General features: G+C 39.6%; 1 protein-coding gene across 2 annotated transcripts in view; it reads left to right on the top strand.

The window, feature by feature from the left end:
- ERICH6 (glutamate rich 6) overlaps positions 1–20,821 on the top strand; it is a 46,131-nt gene extending 25,310 nt beyond the window's left edge. For both annotated transcript variants that reach the window (XM_050779773.1, XM_050779772.1), the window contains 7 exons: positions 105–262; positions 496–566; positions 2,547–2,692; positions 6,622–6,707; positions 11,398–11,553; positions 13,674–13,902; positions 20,551–20,821. In XM_050779773.1, coding sequence (XP_050635730.1) covers positions 105–262; positions 496–566; positions 2,547–2,692; positions 6,622–6,707; positions 11,398–11,553; positions 13,674–13,902; positions 20,551–20,814 — 1,110 coding nt within the window. In that variant the 3' untranslated portion in view covers positions 20,815–20,821. The remainder of the gene's footprint in view (positions 1–104; positions 263–495; positions 567–2,546; positions 2,693–6,621; positions 6,708–11,397; positions 11,554–13,673; positions 13,903–20,550) is intronic.
- Positions 20,822–21,478: the final 657 nt, after the last annotated feature.

Genomic DNA, 21,478 nt, shown 5'->3' with positions numbered 1-21,478 from the left:
AAACTTATGATAGATTGTTATCCAAACCTTGTTAGTCATTTTTATCCCCTCTAATCATCTTCATCTAGGACTGATGAGATGAAAGTAACTTCTGTGTTTTCCAGGCCTCCTGCTGTATTGCTTTCCAAAATCTGATTGATTATATCTATGAGGAACAAATAAAAATCAAATCCCCTAAAGCTGAATTAATTGCTATTGACCCTCATGCAGCCCATTACAGTGAGGTCGACAGACTCAAGGCAAAAGAAAAAGCCCTGCAAAGGTAACATTGAGCCTTTGATACCGAAACTCATACAGGCCAACTTAATCGGAGCTTTTTTTGTAAATGAACCTCAGTTTTTCAAGATATATAATTTTGAAGATGTATTTCCTAGATTCACAAGTAATAACAGATCAAACAGACAAGCATGGCATTTAAGCAGCTGAATTTTGAAGTAGACTGTTTTAAGCTTCAACCACATTTCAGATTTATGCCTGATGTTTTTGATTTTGTAGGAAACAGGAGCAACGAATGGCCAGACATTTTGCAATAATATCAAGGGAACAGACTCATTTCTCTGAAGATGGTGAGTTCATCAGTGCTGATCTCATAGACCTGCTGTACAACATCAGAAAGCTCAGATGTTTAACCAAAAGATGAAATGGGTGTATTTTAAAAATAGTATTGGCCAGGTGCAGTGACGCACACCTGTAATCCCAACACTTTGGGAAGCCAAAGTGGGAGAATCACTTGAGCCCAGAAGTTCGAGACCAGTCTGGGTAAAATAGTGAGATCCCGTCTCTATAAAAAATAATAATAAGTAGTAGTATTGAAAATTTTTTATTTCTAAGTACAATATAGCCTGCATCCGTCAAAATGGCTCAGAAAAGCTAGTGTTTCCAGCCATCTGGTTTTTGGAATTTTCAGTCTTCATCTCATTGTTATTATTCATTGAAATAAATTAGCAACACCTATAGAGCATTTTACAGATAACTACAAAGAGCTTTCAGGTTCATTGCCTCATATTTTATTAAGCATACTTTCCATTTTGTTTTCAAGCTTGGGTATGGAAAATCTGTCAAAAATAAGTCAACTTGGCTGGGCGCGGTGGCTCATGCCTGTAATCCCAGCACTTTGGGAAACCGAGGCAGGTGGATCGCCTGAGGTCAGGAGTTTGAGACTGGCCTCGCCAACCAACATAGTGAAACCCCCATCTCTACTAAAAATACAAAAGTTAGCTGGCATAGTGGCAGGCACCTGCAATCCCAGCTACTCAGGAGACTGAGGCAGGAGAATCACTTGAACCTGGAAGACGGAGGTTACAGTGAGCTGGGATTGTGCCATTGCACTCCAGCCTGGGCAACAAGAGTGAAACTCTTGTCTCAAAAAAAAAAAAAAAAAAAAAAAAAAAAAAACAGAACAGTTGGCTTATTTTCTTCATATATTAGTTGTTGTAGAAGTCGGCTCGCTAGTATCACTGTAGTTCTGGTACAGTTGAAGAAACACTGCGTTTAGAATCAGAAGTCCTGGATTTATTTCCTTGCTTTTCTCCTTACAGGCTGTCTGATTCGGGGTAAATGATTTAATCTTTCTGGGCATCAGGCTCCTCCTCTACCACCCAGAGCTACTGAAAAGATACTTAGATGGGAGCTAAGCTATGAGGACACAAAGGCATAAGAATGATACAGTGGACTTTAGGGATTCAGGGGGAAAAGGTGGGAGGGTGTGGGGGTTAAAAGACTTTACATCACTGCTCAGGTGGTAAGTGCACCTAAATCTCAGAAATCGCCACTAAAGAACTTATTCATGTAACCAAACACCACCTGTTCCCAAAAACCTATTAAAATAATAAAATAAAAATGAATAAAAATAAAAGTTGAACTGCCAAAAAAAAAAAAAAAGATACTTAGAGAGGATACATTTTTATTTATTTTTGTAACTAAATCCCTCATATAAAGTTTCCTGATAGCCAACTGTTAGAATGTCAGTTCTACTAGAACTAAGGCCAGAAAGTTCCACTTAATGAAAATTGTCATTTTTTAAATTTCTTTCTGGTTTTGTTTTGTTTTCTTTTGTTTTGTTTGAGACAGTCTCGCTCTGTCACCCAGGCTGGAGTGCAGTGGCACGATCTTGGCTCACTGCAACCTCTGCCTCCCGGTTCAAGCAATTTTCCTGCCTCAGCCTCACAAGCAGCTGGGATTACAGGCACACGCCACCACACCTGGTTAATGTATGTATTTTTGGTAGAGATGGGGTTTCACCATATTGGCCAGACTGGTCTCAAACTCCTTACCTCAAGTAATCCACCCGCCTCAACCTCCCAAAGTTCTGGGATTACAGGTGTGAGCCACTGCACCCGGTCTCATTTTTCTTCTTTTAACGAAGGAATGTTCTCATTTTTTGACAAAGGGGAATAGTAAAATTTTTAAAGATGATGAAAAATTTGAATATAAAAATTTCTTATGAATCAGTGTGTTTATACTGGAGTTTGAAATTTCATTTTAGAAAAGAGGCTTTAGAAAATTTAAAACATATATGTATTTCTATGTGATTCTTTTCCCACTAGATTCAAAGCGCTTAAAAACAATTTCTTATCAACTTTCTGTGGATATTCCAGAAAAACAGACAATTGATGACATTGTATTTGATTTTCAACTGAGAAACAGTAACATGTCCATCATTTGTTGTGATTCTCGGATAGCATGTGGAAAGGTAATGAACTTGTAATTTTTTTACTTGGTATTTAAAAAAAACAGTTTGACCTAAAATTATATAATCGTTCATGAAGCTTGGCTACATGATGCATTTAACTACTTGTCAAAAAGAATTGGTACAGACTTGGCCTTTTAACTTCTACTAGACTTTATAACAATGTCTTATGTTTGGGTTAAAGCCTTTTTACTTTAAAATGTAAGAGTTGCATATTAGAGAACATTTGGAACCCTTAGAAAATTAAAAGGAAGGGAAGAAAATTACCAAAAGTCTCAATCACTTCTCCCAAAACATTAATATTTCAATATTTTCTAGACTTGCACTGCCCAATATGGTAGCAATACTACATTTGGCTATTTAGATTTAAATTAAATTAAATTAAGAATGTAATTTCTCAGTCACACTAGCCATTCCACAAGTCTTAGGTAGCTACATGTAACTAGTGGCTACTGTACTGCAGTGATGATACAGAACATTTTTCTTGTAATCAAAAGTTATATTAGCACTGTTCTAGATGGTTTTCCTTGCATGGGTTTTTGTTAACATACTTATATCTCTTTTTTTAACTTAATTATAAAAACAAATTTTCCAAGACCAGGTACATTGGCTCACACCTTTAATCCCAGCACTTTGGGAAGCCAAAGCAGGCAGATTGCTGGAATCCAGAGGTTCAAGACCAGCCTGGACAACAAGACAAAACCCCATCTCTACAAAATATAGAAAAATTAGCTGTGCATGTTGACATGCACCTGTAGTCCCAGCTACTTGGTGGGCTGAGGCAGGAGGATCCCTTGAGCCTAGGGGCAGAGGTTGCAGTGAACCAAGTTTGTGCCACTGCACTCCAGCCTGGGTAACAGAGCAAGACCCTGTCTAAAAAAAAAAAAAAATTCATAATATATAGCTTACATTAATATTATTTTAATAGCTATATAACTTATCATGTAGTTTAACCCATTTTTCTGTTCTTGGACATACTGATTCATAACAATTTTTTGCTATATAAATGCCATTTCTTTAAATATCCTTGTATGTAAGTACATTTCTATGTAAGTATAGTCCCTCAGAATAGACTTCTCAGAATTAAATTACTGAGACCTGGTTTGTTTATCTTGGGAGACATAGAATTTAAGGGGTGAACCAGGCAAACTGGCTTGCACCTGTAATCCCAGCTACTTAGGAGGCTAAGGTGGGAGGATCACTTGAGGCCAGGAGTTTGAAACTAGCCTGAGCAACATAGCAAAATCCCATCTCTAAAAAAATTTTCTTGGCTGGGTGTGTTGGCTCATGCCTGTAATCCTAGCACTTTGGGAGACCAAGGTGGGTGGACTGCCTGAGCTCAGGAGTTCGAGACCAGCCTGGGCAACATGGTGAAACTTCATCTCTACTAAAATACAAAAATTAGCTGGGCAAGGTGGTGGGCACCTGTAATCCCAGCTACTCGGGAGGCTGAGGCAGAGAATTGCTTAAACCTGGGAGGCAGAGGTTGCACTGAGCCAAGATCGCACCATTGTACTCCAGCCTGGGCAACGGAGCAGGACTCCATCTCAAAAAAAAAAAAAAAAAAAAAAAAAAAAAATTTTAAATTAATTAGCTGGGCATGGCAGCACATGCCTGTAGGCCCACCTACTTGGGAGGTTGAGGCAGGAGAATCACCTGAGCTGAGGAGTTTGAGACAGCAGTGAGCTATGATCATGCATTCCAGCCTGGGTGACAGAGCAAGACCCATCTCAAAACAAACAAACAAAAAGAATGTAAGGGGTGTCAGTAAACCCAGGTGCCTGGCAGAAGTAAATCCAAACTATCTTTGGAGGAAGGTCACTAATTCAACCTTCAAATCACACCTACAAATTATTTTTCAAGTTCAGTTACCAGCATACAGTGAAAAATAACCAAGAACACAAGAAAACTTAACAATACAACTAAAAATCCAGAGGAATAATAATCAATAAGAAGAGACCTGAAAAGACTTTGGAAAATGAGGAAGTCTAACTGTGATCATGAAAATAAGAGATCAGCTTGAAGATATATGAAGGGAAGAGAAAACTATAAACTGATGTAGCAAATTTGAAATGGAAAAAAATGAACTGAAATGAAAATGAAAACTGCAACAACTGAAATGAAAAATACAACAATCGAAATTAAAAACTTGAAAGATGAGAGCTGAAAGCAGGTTAGACTCTACTAAAGAAAGAACCAATGCCCAGGAAGAAAGGTTGAAAAGAAAAAATATCAAAATTCATTATGGGGATTAAAAAAAAAGGGCAAGAAACACAAGACAGAGTGTATGGTACAAAAATAAAATGAGAAGTCTAACATGCATTTATTCAAAATCCCAGAAAGAGAGAAAAAAAGATAATCAGGCAAAGCTAATATTTTAAAGATAATGGATGATAATTTTTCAAAACTGATAAAAGAGACCCATTGACAGGTTTAAGAATCCCAGTGATCTCAAGCAGTATGAGAAAAAAAAATTCTAGACATATTATAGTGAAACTGCAGAAAACTAAAGACCGAAAACAAAAAAAAAAAAAAAAAAAAAAAAAAAAAGGAAAGAAAGAATTCTTAGAAGTAACAGAGGAAAAAAAGTTCAGGTTACATTTAAAAGAAAACAGACTGGCAGATAACCTCCCAACAGCAACAATAGAGGCTCAAAGGCAATGGAATGTCTTCAGTGTGGTGAAAGAAAACAATGGCAATCTAGAATTCTATACCCAGTTAAAATGTATTTCAAGAAAGTGTAAGATAGGTCAGGTGCAGTGGCTCACACCTGTAATCCCAGCTCTCTAGGAGACCAAAGCAGGCAGACCACCTGAGGTAGGGAGTTTGAGACTAGCCTGGCCAACATGGTGAAACCCCATCTCTACTAAAAATACAAAGATTAGCCAGGCATGGTGGCACATGCCTGTAATCCCAGCTACTTAGGAGGCTGAGGCAGGAAAATCACTTGAACCCAGGAGGTGGAGGTTGCAGTGAGTCGAGATCTTACCACTGCACACCAGCCTGGGCAACAGAGCAAGACTCTGTCTCAAAAAAAAAAAAGAAAGTGTAAGGTAAAGATAAGAGGATCACTTTATAAGATAAAGATAAAGATGATCACTTTTTAATTGACAAAATTTCAATCCACCAGTAAGATATAGCATTACAAAATATATTGTCCATATTAGCACAGCCTCAAAAATATGTGAAGCAAAATTTCACAGAAGCAAAAGGAGAAATAAAGAAAACCATATTCATAATGAGATATTTTAGCCTACCTCTTCCTTTTTAGAGATGACACTCTTTGATCATTCTTTCCAGAGTGATCTATAGATCCAATATAATCTCAGATTCTAACAAGATTGCCTATGTGTGTGTATTGGGGGAAGGGAAGTCTTGTCAAGTTGATTCTAAAATGTATGTGGAAATATAAAGAACCTAGAGTAACCACAACACTCTTGAAGAAGAAGAGGCTGAGGAGAGGAGGATGTGTTCTACTAGCTATTAAGATCTATTACAAGATATAGTAATTAAGCCAGTATAGTATTGGGGCAGGATAAACAAGGAAATCCATATGCATAATAGAGTCCAGAAACAGACTCATGCATACATGAATATCTGATTTATGATAGCAATGGCACTGCACATTGTGCAGGGGCTGGTTTTTATCTGCTTTTGTTCTTGTAGTAACATTTATTAAAAAAAAAAAATTAAAATCAATATGTAATGTCAGATTTCTACCAGAAGGATTTTTATCAAGTTATACTTGCAAGGGTTAGGGACAATCTGTTAATAATTGCTAAGGGTTGTCTCCTGTTGTTGAAGCAGGGCCAAAATTTAAATTAATAAATGGTTTGTATGACTGTCTAGTAACCAGCTGATGTCCATTGTTGTCGTACTTGCGACTTTATGTCCAAAATAATTAAGTGTCTTTTCTTTTCTGTGGTGTACAGGTTGTCAGGAATGAGCTCTTGGAGAAGCATTACAAACATGGGAGCAAGTTTCTAACTTCATTTCCAGATGGGACAACACAAATATTGTATCCTCTTTCAACAAGTTATTTTTATTAGCTTTATTACTTCAAAAAAGAGAAAGGTAAAGGAAGGAAATACATGGCCGGGCGCAGCAGCTCACGCCTCTAATGCCAGCACGGTGGGAGGCCGAGGCGGGCAGATCACTTGAGCTCAGGAGGTTGAGACCAGCCTGGGCAACATGGCAAAACTCCGTCTCCACAAAATGTTAGCTGGGTGTGGTGGCACATGCCTGTAGTCTCAGCTACTCGGGAGCCTGAAGTAGGAGGATCACCTGGGCTCAGGAGGTAGAGCCTGCAGTGAACTGAGATTGTGCCACTGCACTCCACCATGGGCAATAAAGTGGGACCCTGTCTCAGAAAAACAAAAACAAAAACACAGAAAAAGATAAAGATCCAGCGTAATTGAAAAATAGAAATTTTAATTAAAAAGACAAATAAATAGAAAGATAAAAGGAAACTATAAAGAAACTATATTGGCTGAGCATGGTGGCTTATGCTTATAATCCCAGCACTTTGGGAGGCTGAGGCAGGAGGGTTACTTGAGCCCAGGAGTTTGAAATCAGCCTAAGCAGCATAGTGAGTTCCCATCTCTACAAAAAATAAGAAAATTAGCCAGATGTGGTGGTACACACCTGAAGTCCCAGCTACTCAGGAGGCTGAGGTGAAAGGATTGCTTGAGCCCGGGGAGTCAAGGCTGAGTGAGCCATGATCATGCCACTGCACTCCAGCCTAAATGACAGAGCAAGACCAAGAAAGAAAGACAGAAAGAGAGAGGAAAGAGAGAAAGAGAGAGAAAGAGAAAGAGGGAGGGAGGGAGGGAGGAAAGAAGGAAGGAAGGGAGGAAGGAAGGAAGGAAGGAAGGAAGGAAGGAAGGAAGGAAGGAAGGAAGGAAGGAAGGAAATAAGGAAGGAAGGAAATAAGAAACGAAGGAAATAAGGAAGGAAGGAAATAAGGAAGGAAATGAAGGAAGGAAGGAAGAAAGGAAGGAAGGAAGAAAATGAGGAAGGAAGGAAGGAAGGAAGGAAGGAAGGGAAATACTACCCTCAAATTCTACCACCTAGAGAAAAGCTGATAGCATTTTATTACTATTGTTTTTTTAAGACAGGGTCTCACTGTAAGGCCCAGGTTAGAGTACAGTGGCACAATTATGACCCTCTGCAACCTCAACCTCCTGGGCTCAAGCAGTCCCCCCACCTCAGCATCCTAAGTAGCTGCGACCGCAGACATGCACCACTACACCTGGCTAATTTTTTTAATTTTTGGTAGAGATGGGGATCTCTCTATGTTGCCCAGGCTGGTCTTGAACTCCTGGGTGCAAGCAATCCTCCCGCCTCAGTCTCCTAAATGGCTGGGATTGCAGGTGTGAGCCACTGTGTCTAGCCAGCATTTAAAAATAAATGGTTTTTGTTTTTTCTTTTTTTTTTTTGGCTATTCTGAATGCACTTCCTATGGGGTAGCTCTGCTCTGCAAAGAGCAGTTAAAAAAAAAAAAAAGAGAAAAATAAATGAATAAACATAAAAATATGTGGTTTTTGTTTGTGTGTTTTTTGAGACATAGTCTCACCCAGGCTATAGTGCAGTAGTGGGATCTTGGCTCACTGCAACCTTCACCTCCTAGGTTCAAGCAATTTTCCTGCCTCAGCCTCCCGAGTAGCTGGGATTACAGGCACATGCTGCCATGCCCAGCTAACTTTTATATTTTTAGTAGAGACAGGGTTTCACTATGTTCCCCAGGCTGGTCTTGAACTCTTGACTTCATGTGATCTGCTCGCCTTGGCCTCCAAAAGTGCTGGGATTACAGGCGTGAGCCACCACACCTGGCCCATGGGGTTTTAAAAAATATTTTCTCTATCTATGAGCATGTATATATATAAATTGATTCTTTAACTGTTTATTCATATTTTCTAACTGACTCCTTTACATAATGAAATTATACAATAATGTTATAAATATATGATAATGCAATAAATATAAAGGTACAACACTATTTTTCCCCAAAAAACAGGTAGCAACACCATTTTATAACCACATAGTACTTTATTATATAGATGTACTACAATTCATTTAACCTATCCGCTATTACTGAACAAAGGTGGTTTCACAATTTTTGCTATTATACACAACAGCTAAATAAACAGCTTTGTGCATACTTTGTGGCATAGTCACCACTTACTTTCTTGAATTATATACCTAGGGGTTGAGGCTGGGCATGGTGACCCATGCCTATAATCCCAGCCCTTTGAGAGGCCACAGTGGGCAGATCGCTTGAGCTCAGCAGTTTGAGATCAGCCTGGGCAACATGGGAAAGCCTGTGTCTACAAAAACAATACAAAAATGAGCCAGGTGTCATGGTGCGCACCTGTAGTTCCAGCTACCTGGAAGGCTGAGGTGGGAGGATTGTCTGAGCCAGAGAGGTTGAGGCTGCAGTGAGCTGTGATCGTGCCACTGCACTCCAACCTGGGCAACACAGCAAGACCCTATCTCAAAAAATTAAATAAATAAATAACTATATAAACAAACAAACATATAGGGGTAGAAATTCTAGATGAATAATTTGGATATTTTAAAGCTTTGATAGATTTTGCCATCCCTCCATCCCAGAAAATGTATACTAGTTTACACACCCATGAGCAGCAGAAAATTTTTAATACCAAAATTCAGTATCTATTTCATAGAACACCAAGTTGTTGATCGCTTGGACTTTCTGCCTGACGGCCAGGTCATTCATTTAATATTTACACTTTCTGAGCTGTTCAGATCCTCATAATATCTGAGGAAAGTAAAAACAAAAAGCAAAAAAATGAGGCGGCCTTTTCATGAACTGAGAGCCTCCCCTTGTAGAAGAAAGTCATTTTTAGTTATCGTTTCCGAAGTGTTTACTTAAACCCCAATAATAAGCCAGAAAAATGACTTTCACAGCATAGGAAGCATAATGAAGGTTTAGTTCCCTAGACCCTATGAGAGTGTGTAGGTTTTGTTTTCATTACATCAATAAATTTTAAATAATTTACCTGGCCTAAAAATTTTTTTAAAGTTTTTAGAGACAGAGCCCTGCTATGTTGCCTAGGCTGGCCTCAAACTCCTGGGCTCAAGTGACCCTCCCACCTCAGTCTCTCCAGCAGCTGGGACTACAGGCTGTGTCTGTATAAAAACCATATAAAAATATATGGTTTTCCAACTTTTGTTATTAATCATTTCATGCCCTGACTTTATTCCTCTTAGCTTTCTTGAAGGCTGTAACTGATCTGCAAAATGATTTAGAATCAATCTTGTGTTTATTTCTGGACTTCTAATGAGCCTGGATATGGAAATGAGTATTAACAGTTAGTGAATTATCCTCAGTATATTTTATTACTTTTGATGCTATTGAAAATAGAATTGCCTTCTTAATCTCATTTTTAGAATATCCACTGCTAGTGTATAGAAATACAATTTGTTTTTGTATATTGATCTTGTAGCTTACAACCCTGCTAAACTCATTTACTGGTTTTAATACATTATCTTATGAATTCCTTAGGATTTTCTATATACAAGAACATGTCATCTGCTAATAGGTACAGTTTTACTTCCCTTTCCAATCTGGATGCTTTTCATTTCCTTTTTTTTCCTCCCAAACTTCCATGGCTAGAACATCTTTTTTTTTTTTTTTTTTTTTTTTTTTGAGATGGAGTCTTGCTCTCTCGCCCAGGCTGGAGTGCAGTGGCACAATCTTGGCTCACTGCAACCTCCACCTCCCAGGTTCAAGCAATTCTCCTGCCTCAGCCTCCTGAGTAGCTGGGACTATAGGCACACACCACCATGCCTGGCTAATTTTGTAATTTTAATAGAGATGGGGTTTCACCATGTTCACCAGGATGATCTCAATCTCCTGACCTCGTGATCCACCCTCCTCATCCTCCCAAAGTGCTGAGATTACAGGCGTGAGCCACCGCGTCCGGCCAGAACATCTATTTATAGTGCAATGTTGAATAGAAGTAGTAACAGTAGACATTTTTGTTTAGTTTCTCATCTTACGAAGAAAGCACTAAGTCTTTCACCATTAAGTATGGTTTTAATTGTGGGGTTTTTTTTAATTAAAATATCAAAATTCTAAAGATGAAAAAATAAATTGTTTTGTAGAGACAGGATCTTACTATATTGCCCAGGCTGGTCTCAAACTCCTGGGCTTCAACAATCCTCCTGCCTTGGCCTCCCTAAGTGCTGGAATTACAGGCATGAGCCACCATGCCCAGCCCAGCTGTGGGCTTTTTGTAGATACTCTTTACCAGGTTGAGGACATTCATTTCTATTTGAAATCCATTGAGTTTTCTTATTATTAAGAGGGTTGAAACTTGTCAAATGCTTTTTCTGTGTCGTTGAGATGACCATGTGTTTTTTGCTCTTTATTCTATTAAGATGGTATATTAAGTTATTTTCAGATGTTAAACCAAACTTGCATATCTGGGGTAAACCCTACTTCATCATGGTGCATAATCCTTTTTATATTGTGACAGTTCATTTGCAAGTTTTTTGTTGAGTATTCTTGCATCCCATCAGTATATTCTGATCCACATAAAAAGCATAACATTTTTTGTATTAATATAGTACCTCCCATTTTCAGAATGCTTTATCATTTCAGAGTGCTCTCATAAATTGAATTTGTTCCCAGAATAGTCAAGGAGCATTAGAACAATTTATATGACCTTATCTGATCTCAGCTATCCATCTGGAAACCTAGCCATCATTCGAGTGCCCAACAAGGTAAATGGTTTCACTTGTATAGTCCAAGAAGATATGCCCACTAACCCTGCTATCCTGGCAGTGCTGGATTCCTCTGGCAGAAGTTCCTGCTATCATCCCAATGGAAATGTCTGGTAAGCTTCTAGGTTCCTGCTGCTGCCATTTTGTGGCTTTCGTTCTGGGAAATTTTGTTTTTTTCTTTTTAAATGATAAGAATGGGTTTAAGAAGATTTATTTAAGTTAGTGGTCTTAAATGGTAATGTTCAACTCAGGGTCATTTTTGGTTTACACCATTCCATATGCTTCTCAGTGGAAAAATCCCAAGCAACTATAAAAATAAAGCTCATCGTATTATTTCTATATGTAGTAAGAATATATGAACTATATAATTACAACATAGAAAAAAACTTGATAAATGATATGGTAACTCTAAAGATGTGGGATGTTAACTGAGGCAGTCTCTAGAGCCTATGCCATTCTGCTTCATCTGTGTAAACAACTTGTCAATAGACAGTTGATACACTATGTTGTTATTGTTTGAGATACATTCCTAGCTAGTAAGCGTCCTATAGCCACAAGCAAGAACAATAACATACAGACAAAATATCCGGAGCAATGAAGATCCTGGTCCCAATTTAACCTACTATGTATAATTATGTGACTTCATATGATTTCATTTAGCCTGACAAAGTGAAATTTGGGTTCTAACTTCAGAACAGTTTAAACTTTTTGAACTTTTCAGAAACAGGTCTTTTCCTTTAAGTTATATACAGGTATAACAATCTCATCTCAGGAACTTCTGCCAATAATTGGCGAAGTTTATACTTCTAGTCTTGAGAAAGTTAGGATACCGAGCTATTTGTGTTTTTTGTCTACAGCAGTAGTCAATTCATTACCACCATGTATATTGGAAAATTTCTATGTATCTTTCAGGATTCTATAGCAATTCTATGTTACCTCTGATGGTAATTGATATTAATTGTCACCAATATTCGTTGGTTTCTAGACTGGAAACCCATAGGTTCTTCCAGATTGGTTTTATGAAGCCATTGCCCCGTGAACTGAACTCTCAGGCACCCTGAGATGGCTCCTTGATACTCTCATAGCCCTATCTCTGCCTCTTGTGTAGTAAGTCCATTTCCCTTACCGGACTGACATTCCTTCAGGGCACATCCTGAATCTTTGCTACTACATAGCAGCATATCTGTACATAGTGTAGACTCAAAGAATGCTTACTAAATAAACAAGGGACTAACTTATCCAGAAAATTTTAGCTAGATAATTATTTTCACCCAGATTTCAAGATAAAACTAAATCTTCCCTTCCCAGACACAATACGATAATCACCTCGGTTTCTCATTTGTGCTTTTGTTATTAGATTACTACCACTGATCAATACTGGGGACATGAGATGTTAGCTAGGGGTCCCCATAGCCAAGTCATCTAGTTTTAAAAAAATAATTCATTCTCAAATTAAGCCAACTTTCTGAGTACTCAGAACTATATCTGTTCTCTCTCCTCAAGGTGGGGATGGTAAGAGGGTATGAGAAGGAGATAACTGAATAGAATGGCACAGCGATTAGTACTGCCAGATCTCAGATGGTGAGGGGCTAAAAGTGATGTTGTAAAATGTAAGGCATTCATGGTCTGAAGAGATAGGGTCGCCTAGTGGGTCTAAGGTGTCCACCTTTGCTCTGTCACAGACCTCTTCTCCACTGCAGTGATCACAGAGCTGTTCCCTGAGCCTCTGCCGCCACACTCAGCCATGACGGCAGGACTCGTGGAAGGACTCCTAGCTCCTCATTGGGCATTGCCAGAAAACAGCTCTCTTGTACTGAGGTCGACACAGTCTTCCCCAGAATTTACAGCCACAAGTCTTTATTTTGGTGTGGTGAAAATCTAAGCATTGGTCTTTCCTCCTCTTTCAGGATTAATCTACTCTTCTTCTGTATCTTATTTTCTCCAGACTAAACCTTCTCTGCTCCCTCTTCATCCTTCCAGACTCCTTCATCCCAGGTTGATCCTTTGGGCCCATTTTAGTTTATCAGTATGAACTCAAATGGGATACAGTACTTCAAATTAGTGTAGAATTTAGTCATAGTATTATCACTCCTAAGATGACCTGAAGTTTCCACCACTCATGCTAATTGCTGGCATAAACTGTTAGTCCCCTTGGCTAGCAAGTAACAAGGATAATTCCAGTATTTTATTACAGTGTTACTGTTTATGATTTTTACATTTCCTTCCTGCCCAGGGTATACATCAATATATTGGGAGGTCAATATTCAGATCAAGCCGGCAACAGAATAAGGGCTTGGAATTGGTCAAATTCCATCACTTCCTCACCCTTTGTTTCATTTAAACCTGTCTTTCTGGCTTTGAACCGTTATATTGGAGTCCGCATCTTAGAACAAGACAAGATTTCTATAACTTTTCTAGCAATGGGTCAACAGGCAAGAATCAGTGTTGGAACCAAAGTGAAGGTAGGTACATTTTTAAAAACAGTTTAAAGCATTTAGAATAATAATAAGAGTAAAATAACTTTTGTTAGTATTATTACTGATAGATTACACTAGTGCATAATCTACTGTCCACTAGGATTTTGGAATTCAATGGAAAAACATGTAGTGAAAGCTTCATATGGAATTGAGGCAGCTTTATTGTTTCTTACTCTGAAACTCCTTTAAGTTCAGACTCAGATCCAAGTAACACTTATTGCATGTTTGCTCTGTGCCTGAGTAGTGCTGCTTTGGGGGTTTTGTTTAAAGATTTCATGTTGTGTTTGTTTTTCTCCCTGCCATGGTAGAAAGGCTTGGGCTGCGTCAGGAGACCTGAGTTTGAATCACGTTCAAGACCAATCATAAGCCCCATTTCCTTGGAGACACTTCCCAGACCTCCAAGTCCTTCACCCAGTCAGCCTCAACCACATCCTTCTATGGGTTTTCTGTGTACTTACCTCCATCCCCGTGCTTGCTGAACAGTGCTGCCTTTCCTACTGGATGGCAATCTCCTGAAAGGAAGAATCTCTATCTGATTGACTTCTGTAACTCCAGTGCCTCTCCCAGGGCACAGCCCTGAGTACATTCTCAGTGACCAGCCATAATGCATGATGGTTAAGAACATGGAATTCAGGTTGCAGATTCTCTGTAGTTTCAAACCTTAACTCTGCCACTTGACTGAGTGAACTTGAACTTCAGTTCCTTATCCATAAAATGGAATCGTGATTCCGACCTTACAGATTACTGTGAAGATTTGATGAGAATGCAAAGTACTAAGGGTAGTACTTGGCACTAAATAAAATAATATAGATGTAGAGATGGATACAAATAGAGATGGATGTATAGCTATATACATAAATAACACATATGGTGTGTGACTTCGAACAGGTCCCTTAAACTTCAAGGACCTTTGTTCCATTGATTTTTTTTTCTTTTTCTTTTTTTTTCTTTTTTTTTTTGAGATGGAGCCTCACTCTGTCTTCCAGGCTGGAGTGCAGTGGCGCGATCTCGGCTCACTGCAACCCCCGCCTCCTGGGTTCAAGCAATTCTTTCTGCCTCACCCTCCTGAGTAGCTGGGACTACAGGTGCCTGCCACCACGCCTGGCTAATTTTTGTATTTTTATTAGAGACGGGGTTTCACCATGTTGGCCAGGCTGATCTCGAACTCCTGACCTCAGATAATCCGCCTGCCTCAACCTCTGAAAGTGCAGGGATTACAGGCATGAGCCACCACGCCTGGCCCATTTCATCGATTTTTTTCTTTCTTTTTTTTTTTTTTTTGAGATGCAGTCTTTCTGTGTCACCAGGCTGGAGTGCAGTGGTGGGATCTTGGCTCACTGCAACATCCACCTCCCGGGTTCAAACGGTTCTTCTGTCTCAGCCTCCCAAGTAGCTGGGACTACAGGCACGCCACCGCGCAAGACCTGTTTCATTGATTTTTAAAGGAACACATAACTCCAAACTTCAAAGGTGCCTTCAACTTTTAAGTATGTGGAAATAGAATCTCAATATTCAACACAGGAAGGAATATCTCATGACCACCAAACAAAGGGGAGATTGCAGATTCAGGCAACACAGAGCGAGGGTCTACAATGTGCTAAGCACTATTCCAGTTACTTTCAGTGAGTCTGGAAACTGTAGTCAAATTTTTAGGCTCCAGACAAACTTCTTTCTTGGTTAGAAATCTTCAGTATCGCCTCCTTTTGTTACATTACATCCATAGTAAATACATTTTTACCCAAAATATAAAGATACTTCTTTCTACCCTCTCTTTCTCCCCCTACTTCCTTCCCCCACTCCCCCACCTCCCTTCCTCTCCCCACTTAGAAATTAATTTTAATCAAAAAAGAATCATTTTGATGCAAAAGGAAGAGTTCATTATTGAAGTTTTTTACTTTTCTCATTGTTCTCACAATCACCCTTTAGGTTTTTTTTTTTTTTTTTTAATTACAAGTGACTTGTGAATATATTTTTATATTTAAAGATTTAAACAATACAGAAATAAACATAATTTTTTTAAAAAATGAGAATTCCATTCATTTCTTCTTCTATTCTAACTCTCTTCCCCAAAGTAATCACCACCCAAAATTTAGTGTGTCCCTTCCTCCTTACTATGTATTTATAAATTATTTTATACATCTTTTTTATTTTTCAGATGGAATCTCGCTCTGTTTCCCAGACTGGAGTGCAGTGGCATGATCTTGGCTCACTGCAATCTCCACCTCCCAGGTTCAAGCGATTCTAGTACCTCAGCCTCCTGAGTAGCTGGGGCTACAGGCGCACACCACCACACTCAGCTAATTTTGTATTTTTAGTGAAGGCAGGGTTTCACCATGTTGGCCAAGCTGGTCTCAAACTCCTGACCTCAGGTGATCTGCCCACCTGGGCCTCCCAAAGTGCCGAGATTATAGGCGTGAGCCACCACACCCAGCCTATTTTATACATCTTTTTTAAAACATAAAATCTAGATGATGTACATATTGTATTGTTGGAGGGGGTTCCTATTTGTTTTTGTTTCCCACTTATTAAGTATTGAAGATTTTTTTGTGTCTACATTTTGAAGAATATTGAATTTAATATAAATATTAAATTTATATGAACTTTAATGATTTCTCAGTGGCATTAAACACTGATGATCTCTTCTTCCTGGAATCATTTCTTCCCTTGCTTCCAAGGCTATTCTCCCCTGATTTTCCTTGTACCTCACAAGCTGTTTCTTCTCATTTTTCTGGCCTGATTACTGTTCATCTCCCCTTTTCCTAAATATTGGAGGAACCCAGAGCTTGTCCTTGGGTTGTCTTTTCTCTATACTCACTCCTCAGATTATCTCGAGTTTCACTTCCTTAAATATCATCTGCATGCTAATAGCCCTTTAATTTGTATCTTCAGGTAGATCTCATATGAACTCGAGACTTGCAAGTCTCTGATTCCAATTCAACATACCCATGTGGATTTCTAAGAGGGCATTAAAAACTTAACACAGGCCAGGCATGGTGGCTCATGCCTGTAATCCCAGCACTTTAGGAGGCCGTGACGGGAGCATTACTTGAGCCCAGGAGTGTGAGACCAACTTGGGCAACACAATGAGACCCGATCTCTATGAAAGTTGTTTTTTAAATTCTCCAGACATGGTGGCACATGCCTGTGGTCCCAGCTATTTGGGAGGCTAAGGCGAAAGGACAGCTTGAGCCCACGGTTGGCGGGGTGGAGGACAGGGGGTTCAAGGCTGCATGAGCCGTGATTGTGCCACTGCACTCCAGCCTGGGTGACAGAGCAAGACCCTGTTAGGAAGAAAAGAAAAAACAACACAGCAGAATTTGATTTCAACACATGATCCAACCTCAGTCCTCTCCATCTCAGAAAATGGCAACTACATTCTTTCACTTGTTCAGGACAAAAACTCGGGAGTAGTTTCACAACTCTAAATACTCTGTTTCACAGTCCCGTACCAACTCATCTGTAAACTCTGCCTCCAAAATACCTCCAGAATCTCACACTTCTCACATTTTCCAGTGCTATCATTCTTGTCTGCCTCTTTACCTGATCCATCTCTTGCTTGATTATTGCAATAGCCTCCTAATAAGTCTCCCTGCTTCTGGTCTTCCCAAAGTTCATTCTAACACAATATTTGGAATGATACTTTGAAAACATAAGTCTGGTCAGAACTATCCGGGGACTTCTAATTTTACTTGAGTGAAAGCCAAGGCCCTATAAAGGCTTGCAATGCTGTACACAATCTGGACCTCTGTCTTCGAATAGTCTCTCTCTATTACCTTATCTCATTCACTACTCCAGCCATACTGGCCTTTTTGCTATTCCTTGAAAATACCAGGCATGTTCCTGTCACAGGGTCTTTGCATTTGCTATCCCCTCAACCTAAAATGTTTTCCCCCCATTTAGCATGTGGCTGTTCCCTCACTTCCTTCAGGTTTCTGCGCACAGAGTCCTTTCCTGAGCAATCTATCAAAACCAGCCACACCTACCCCCACCTTCTCCCTAGCACTCTGAGTGCCTCTTTGGTCATTTGCCACAAGTTTTAATATATAGTGCTGTCATTTTCTTTCACTTCTAAATAATTTAGAATACCTATTTTGACTTCAATGCAGTAGTCACTGAATTTTCAAATAGATCAAAAGATTTACCCCTTTCTTGTTCCTTTCAAAATGGTCAGGAAATATGACCTGCAGTTTTTTTCTTCTTGTTTAGAATGTATTGATATTTTCTTAGTGGTTGGTTGCATAATTTTTATATAAGTGTTCCATGTATATTTAACCAAAATGTTGTATAGTTTATTGGTACAAAATTCTATGTCTAGTTGTTCTAGTCACACCTCCCTCTCTATCCTTTTATTTTTATGTCATTGGGTTTACTTCTGAGAAATGTATGAAAGTTTCCCAAAATGATTGTGAATTTCTTCCTTGTTCTTAGTGTTTCAATCAGCTTTTGCTGTATATATTTTGAAGCTCTGCGATCAGGAAATTAAAGACGCTGACTCTCTTCTTTGTGAGTTGTACCTTTCGCCCAGGCCGGCTCATTCTTTCTCCTCACTCGTTCGCTCTTCAGCTGTTCCCGTTTTGTGCCCTAGTGTATTAGTGAGAGTTTTGTTTTTATTTTGACAATAAAAGTAGTAATATTATCAACATATGTTATTCCTAATTTCCTTTTTAGTGGCCTTTACCTTAAGTGCTGTTCCATCTGATGTTAAATTCTTACACTTACTTTCTCTTTGTTAGCATTTGTCTGGTATTTTTTCATCCTTTGAATTTCAACCTTTGTCATGTAGTTTTGAGTTACATGTTCAAATCAAATATAGTTAGATTTTGTTGCTTTCCTCAACCTAATAGACTCAGTAGGTTTTTTGTTTGTTTGTTTTTAGAGACAGGGTTTTGCTCTGTCACCCAGGCTGGAGTGTAGTGGTGTGACCATAGCTCACTGTAACTGCAAACTTCTGGGTTCAAGCCGTCATACTGCCTCAGCCTCCCAAGTAGCTAGGACTACAGGCATGCACCACCATGCCCAGCTAACAGACTCAGTCTTTTAATACACTATATTTCAATGGTTAGTTTAAAATTAACGTATCTTTTATAATATGCATAAAATTAATTTCCAAATCCTCTAGTTGTTTTTCTTCCTTAACAACATTCTCTCAAGTCCCTAAGAAAATATTAACCATTTAAATATGGATAAATTTCCTAAAGTCTTTCTCTATCTCCTAATTCTTTTTCCTTGAGTATAAGTTGGTATATTTCCTTGAGTATAAGCTGATAGGTAAATCTGGTGCCTCTCTTTAGTGGCGTCAAATATTAGGTGATTCTCAGTCGTGCGTTCAATTTGGATTTGAGAATTCCTGTTTCCCTGTTCTGCTTACTAAAGTTTGCTTCAGATAATTGTGGAGACAATTTGTGCTGCTAAGGGGTAGAAAGCTAGCGCTAGTGCCCGCTGCCAGCCTCAGCCCATGGGCACCAGTACTCAACATAAAGGAAAAGGTGAGGGGCCCACCTCCCAATTGATCAGCCTAACGTTTACCTCAGAGCCCCTCCTGCTTCCCATTTCTGTTGCGTTTGAGCTCAGAGTATATGTGTTTTTGCTTAGTGGTTTCATGTGGTCATTTCTCTCTATATACACATGGTCTCATCGCTTTTTGATTTTCAGGAATTCCTTAAAATTATCCTGCCAATGAAATCGTTCTTATTCCAACCCCGCTGGAAACAAAGGGGGAAAAAAGAAATCTTTCTTATTAGAGCCATCGTTGACTTAATCTGTAAAAAAGTTTTCTGTCGTTGTATGATATTTGGGGTAAAAGATTCTGACCTATTCTTTGTTGTTTGTCCATCTCATACATTTTCCATCCTCCATTTCTTCCTTTCTATGGAAGAAGGAGTGAAATACAGAAATGATACTGTAAGTATCATCTTTTGCAGGTAAGTGGTCACTCAGCTTGCAGAGGGTAGTAGTTCTGCTTGCATTTAACCTGCCCCAGAGAGGCTAAATGCCCCTCCTAGGCTGGCCTTGAAGCTACAGACTGAAAACACCTCAGGCAAGACTGTCCTGGCAAATCCATTCAGTTTCTGCAGCTGCAGGAAGACAACACCCGCCTTGAATCGTCAAAAGCTGTGAGGGAGTAGGGAGAGCAGAGGCCAAAGAAGAGCAATGGAGAGGCTAATTTGGAATGGCCTCCTGGAGGTTGGGGCACATTTAGGAGCAGGAAAGGGAGTTTTCGTTTTTCCCAGTCCTACCCTCTCTGAGGAAAACTGCTCTTCTCAGTGCCTTCCCAGTGAGCACCCAGCCTTCAGACCAGCACTCACCCTACCTCCCCCACTGGGCACTTTCCAGGCAAGGGACTGTGTCTGAGGCATCTTTGTGATCCCCTCAGTAGGTGCTGGTTAAACTACATGAATAAATTATAAGCTTTTGAAGGTATCCATATTCCATTTGGTCTCTCAAGTCTCCACAGCGTTTCAACTCTTTCCTCACTCAGATTAGAATAACACCACCGCCCCTGCTTACGGATGAATTAGAGTGGACCGTCATCAGGGAATCCAACCCCACATAAGTGCCATGACTCAGCTCCTCCCACCTCCCCAGTTTCACTGCTGGACTCTGAGTTTCCTTCTCTTTCTCTTTGCTGAAAAGCTACCAAACCCTGAGGAGATTCCAGTCCTCCGATATGTGAGTGGAGATGACCTTCTTCTGCTGGCCAGTTTAATAAAGATCCGTCGCCTGTTTCATAAACTTGAAGGATGTGTGAATTTTCCCTCAAGCCAAGTTTGGGAAAAATTAAAGCAACCTTCCTACCTTTCTTCACTTACTCTAAAACTAATTGCCCTCTGTCACAGTTCTGGTATAAAGCAAGATACAATGAAGACAATAAGAAATATAATAAATGAAGAAATTTAGCTAAGAATGATGGTGCTTTCGTTTGTTTTGTTGAGGTTTTTTTGGTTGAGGTTTATTTAGGTGAAGGATCGGGAGTGTGATGGCTAATATCAATCAAGGGTCAGCTTGATTGGATTGAAGGATGCAAAGTATTGTTCCTGGGTGTGTCTGTGTGGGTGTTGCCAAAGGAGATTAACATTTGCGTCAGTGGACTGGGAGAGGCAGACCCACCCTCAATCTGTGTGGGCACCATCTAATCAGCTGCCAGCAGAGCTAGGATAAAGCAGGCAGAAGAAGGTGGAACGAGCAGACTTGCCGAGTCTTCCAGCTTTCAGCTTTCTCCTGTTCTGGATGCTTCTGACCTCGAACATCAGACTCCAAGTTCTTCAGCTTTTGGACTCTTGGACTTACACCAGTGGTTTGCCAGGGGCTCTTGGGCCTTTGGCCACAGACTGAAGGCTGCACTGTTGGCTTCCCTACTTTTGAGATTTGGGGAGTCAGACTCTCTTCCTTGCTCCTCAGCTTGCAGAAGGCCTAGTTTGGAACTTCACCTTGTGATGGTGTAAGTCAATACTCTTTAATAAACTCACCTTCATATATACATCTATGCTAGTAGTTCTGTCCCTCTAGAGACCCCTCGACTAATACAGGTAGGAGTCCAAAAAAGTGTGCAAAATGACTAAAA

This window comes from Macaca thibetana, chromosome 2 (assembly GCF_024542745.1).
Source record: "Macaca thibetana thibetana isolate TM-01 chromosome 2, ASM2454274v1, whole genome shotgun sequence".
In the NCBI taxonomy this organism is placed as follows: Eukaryota; Metazoa; Chordata; class Mammalia; order Primates; family Cercopithecidae; genus Macaca; species Macaca thibetana.
The sequence above is the reverse complement of the archived record's forward strand: the minus strand, read 5'-3'. Positions and strand labels throughout refer to the sequence as shown.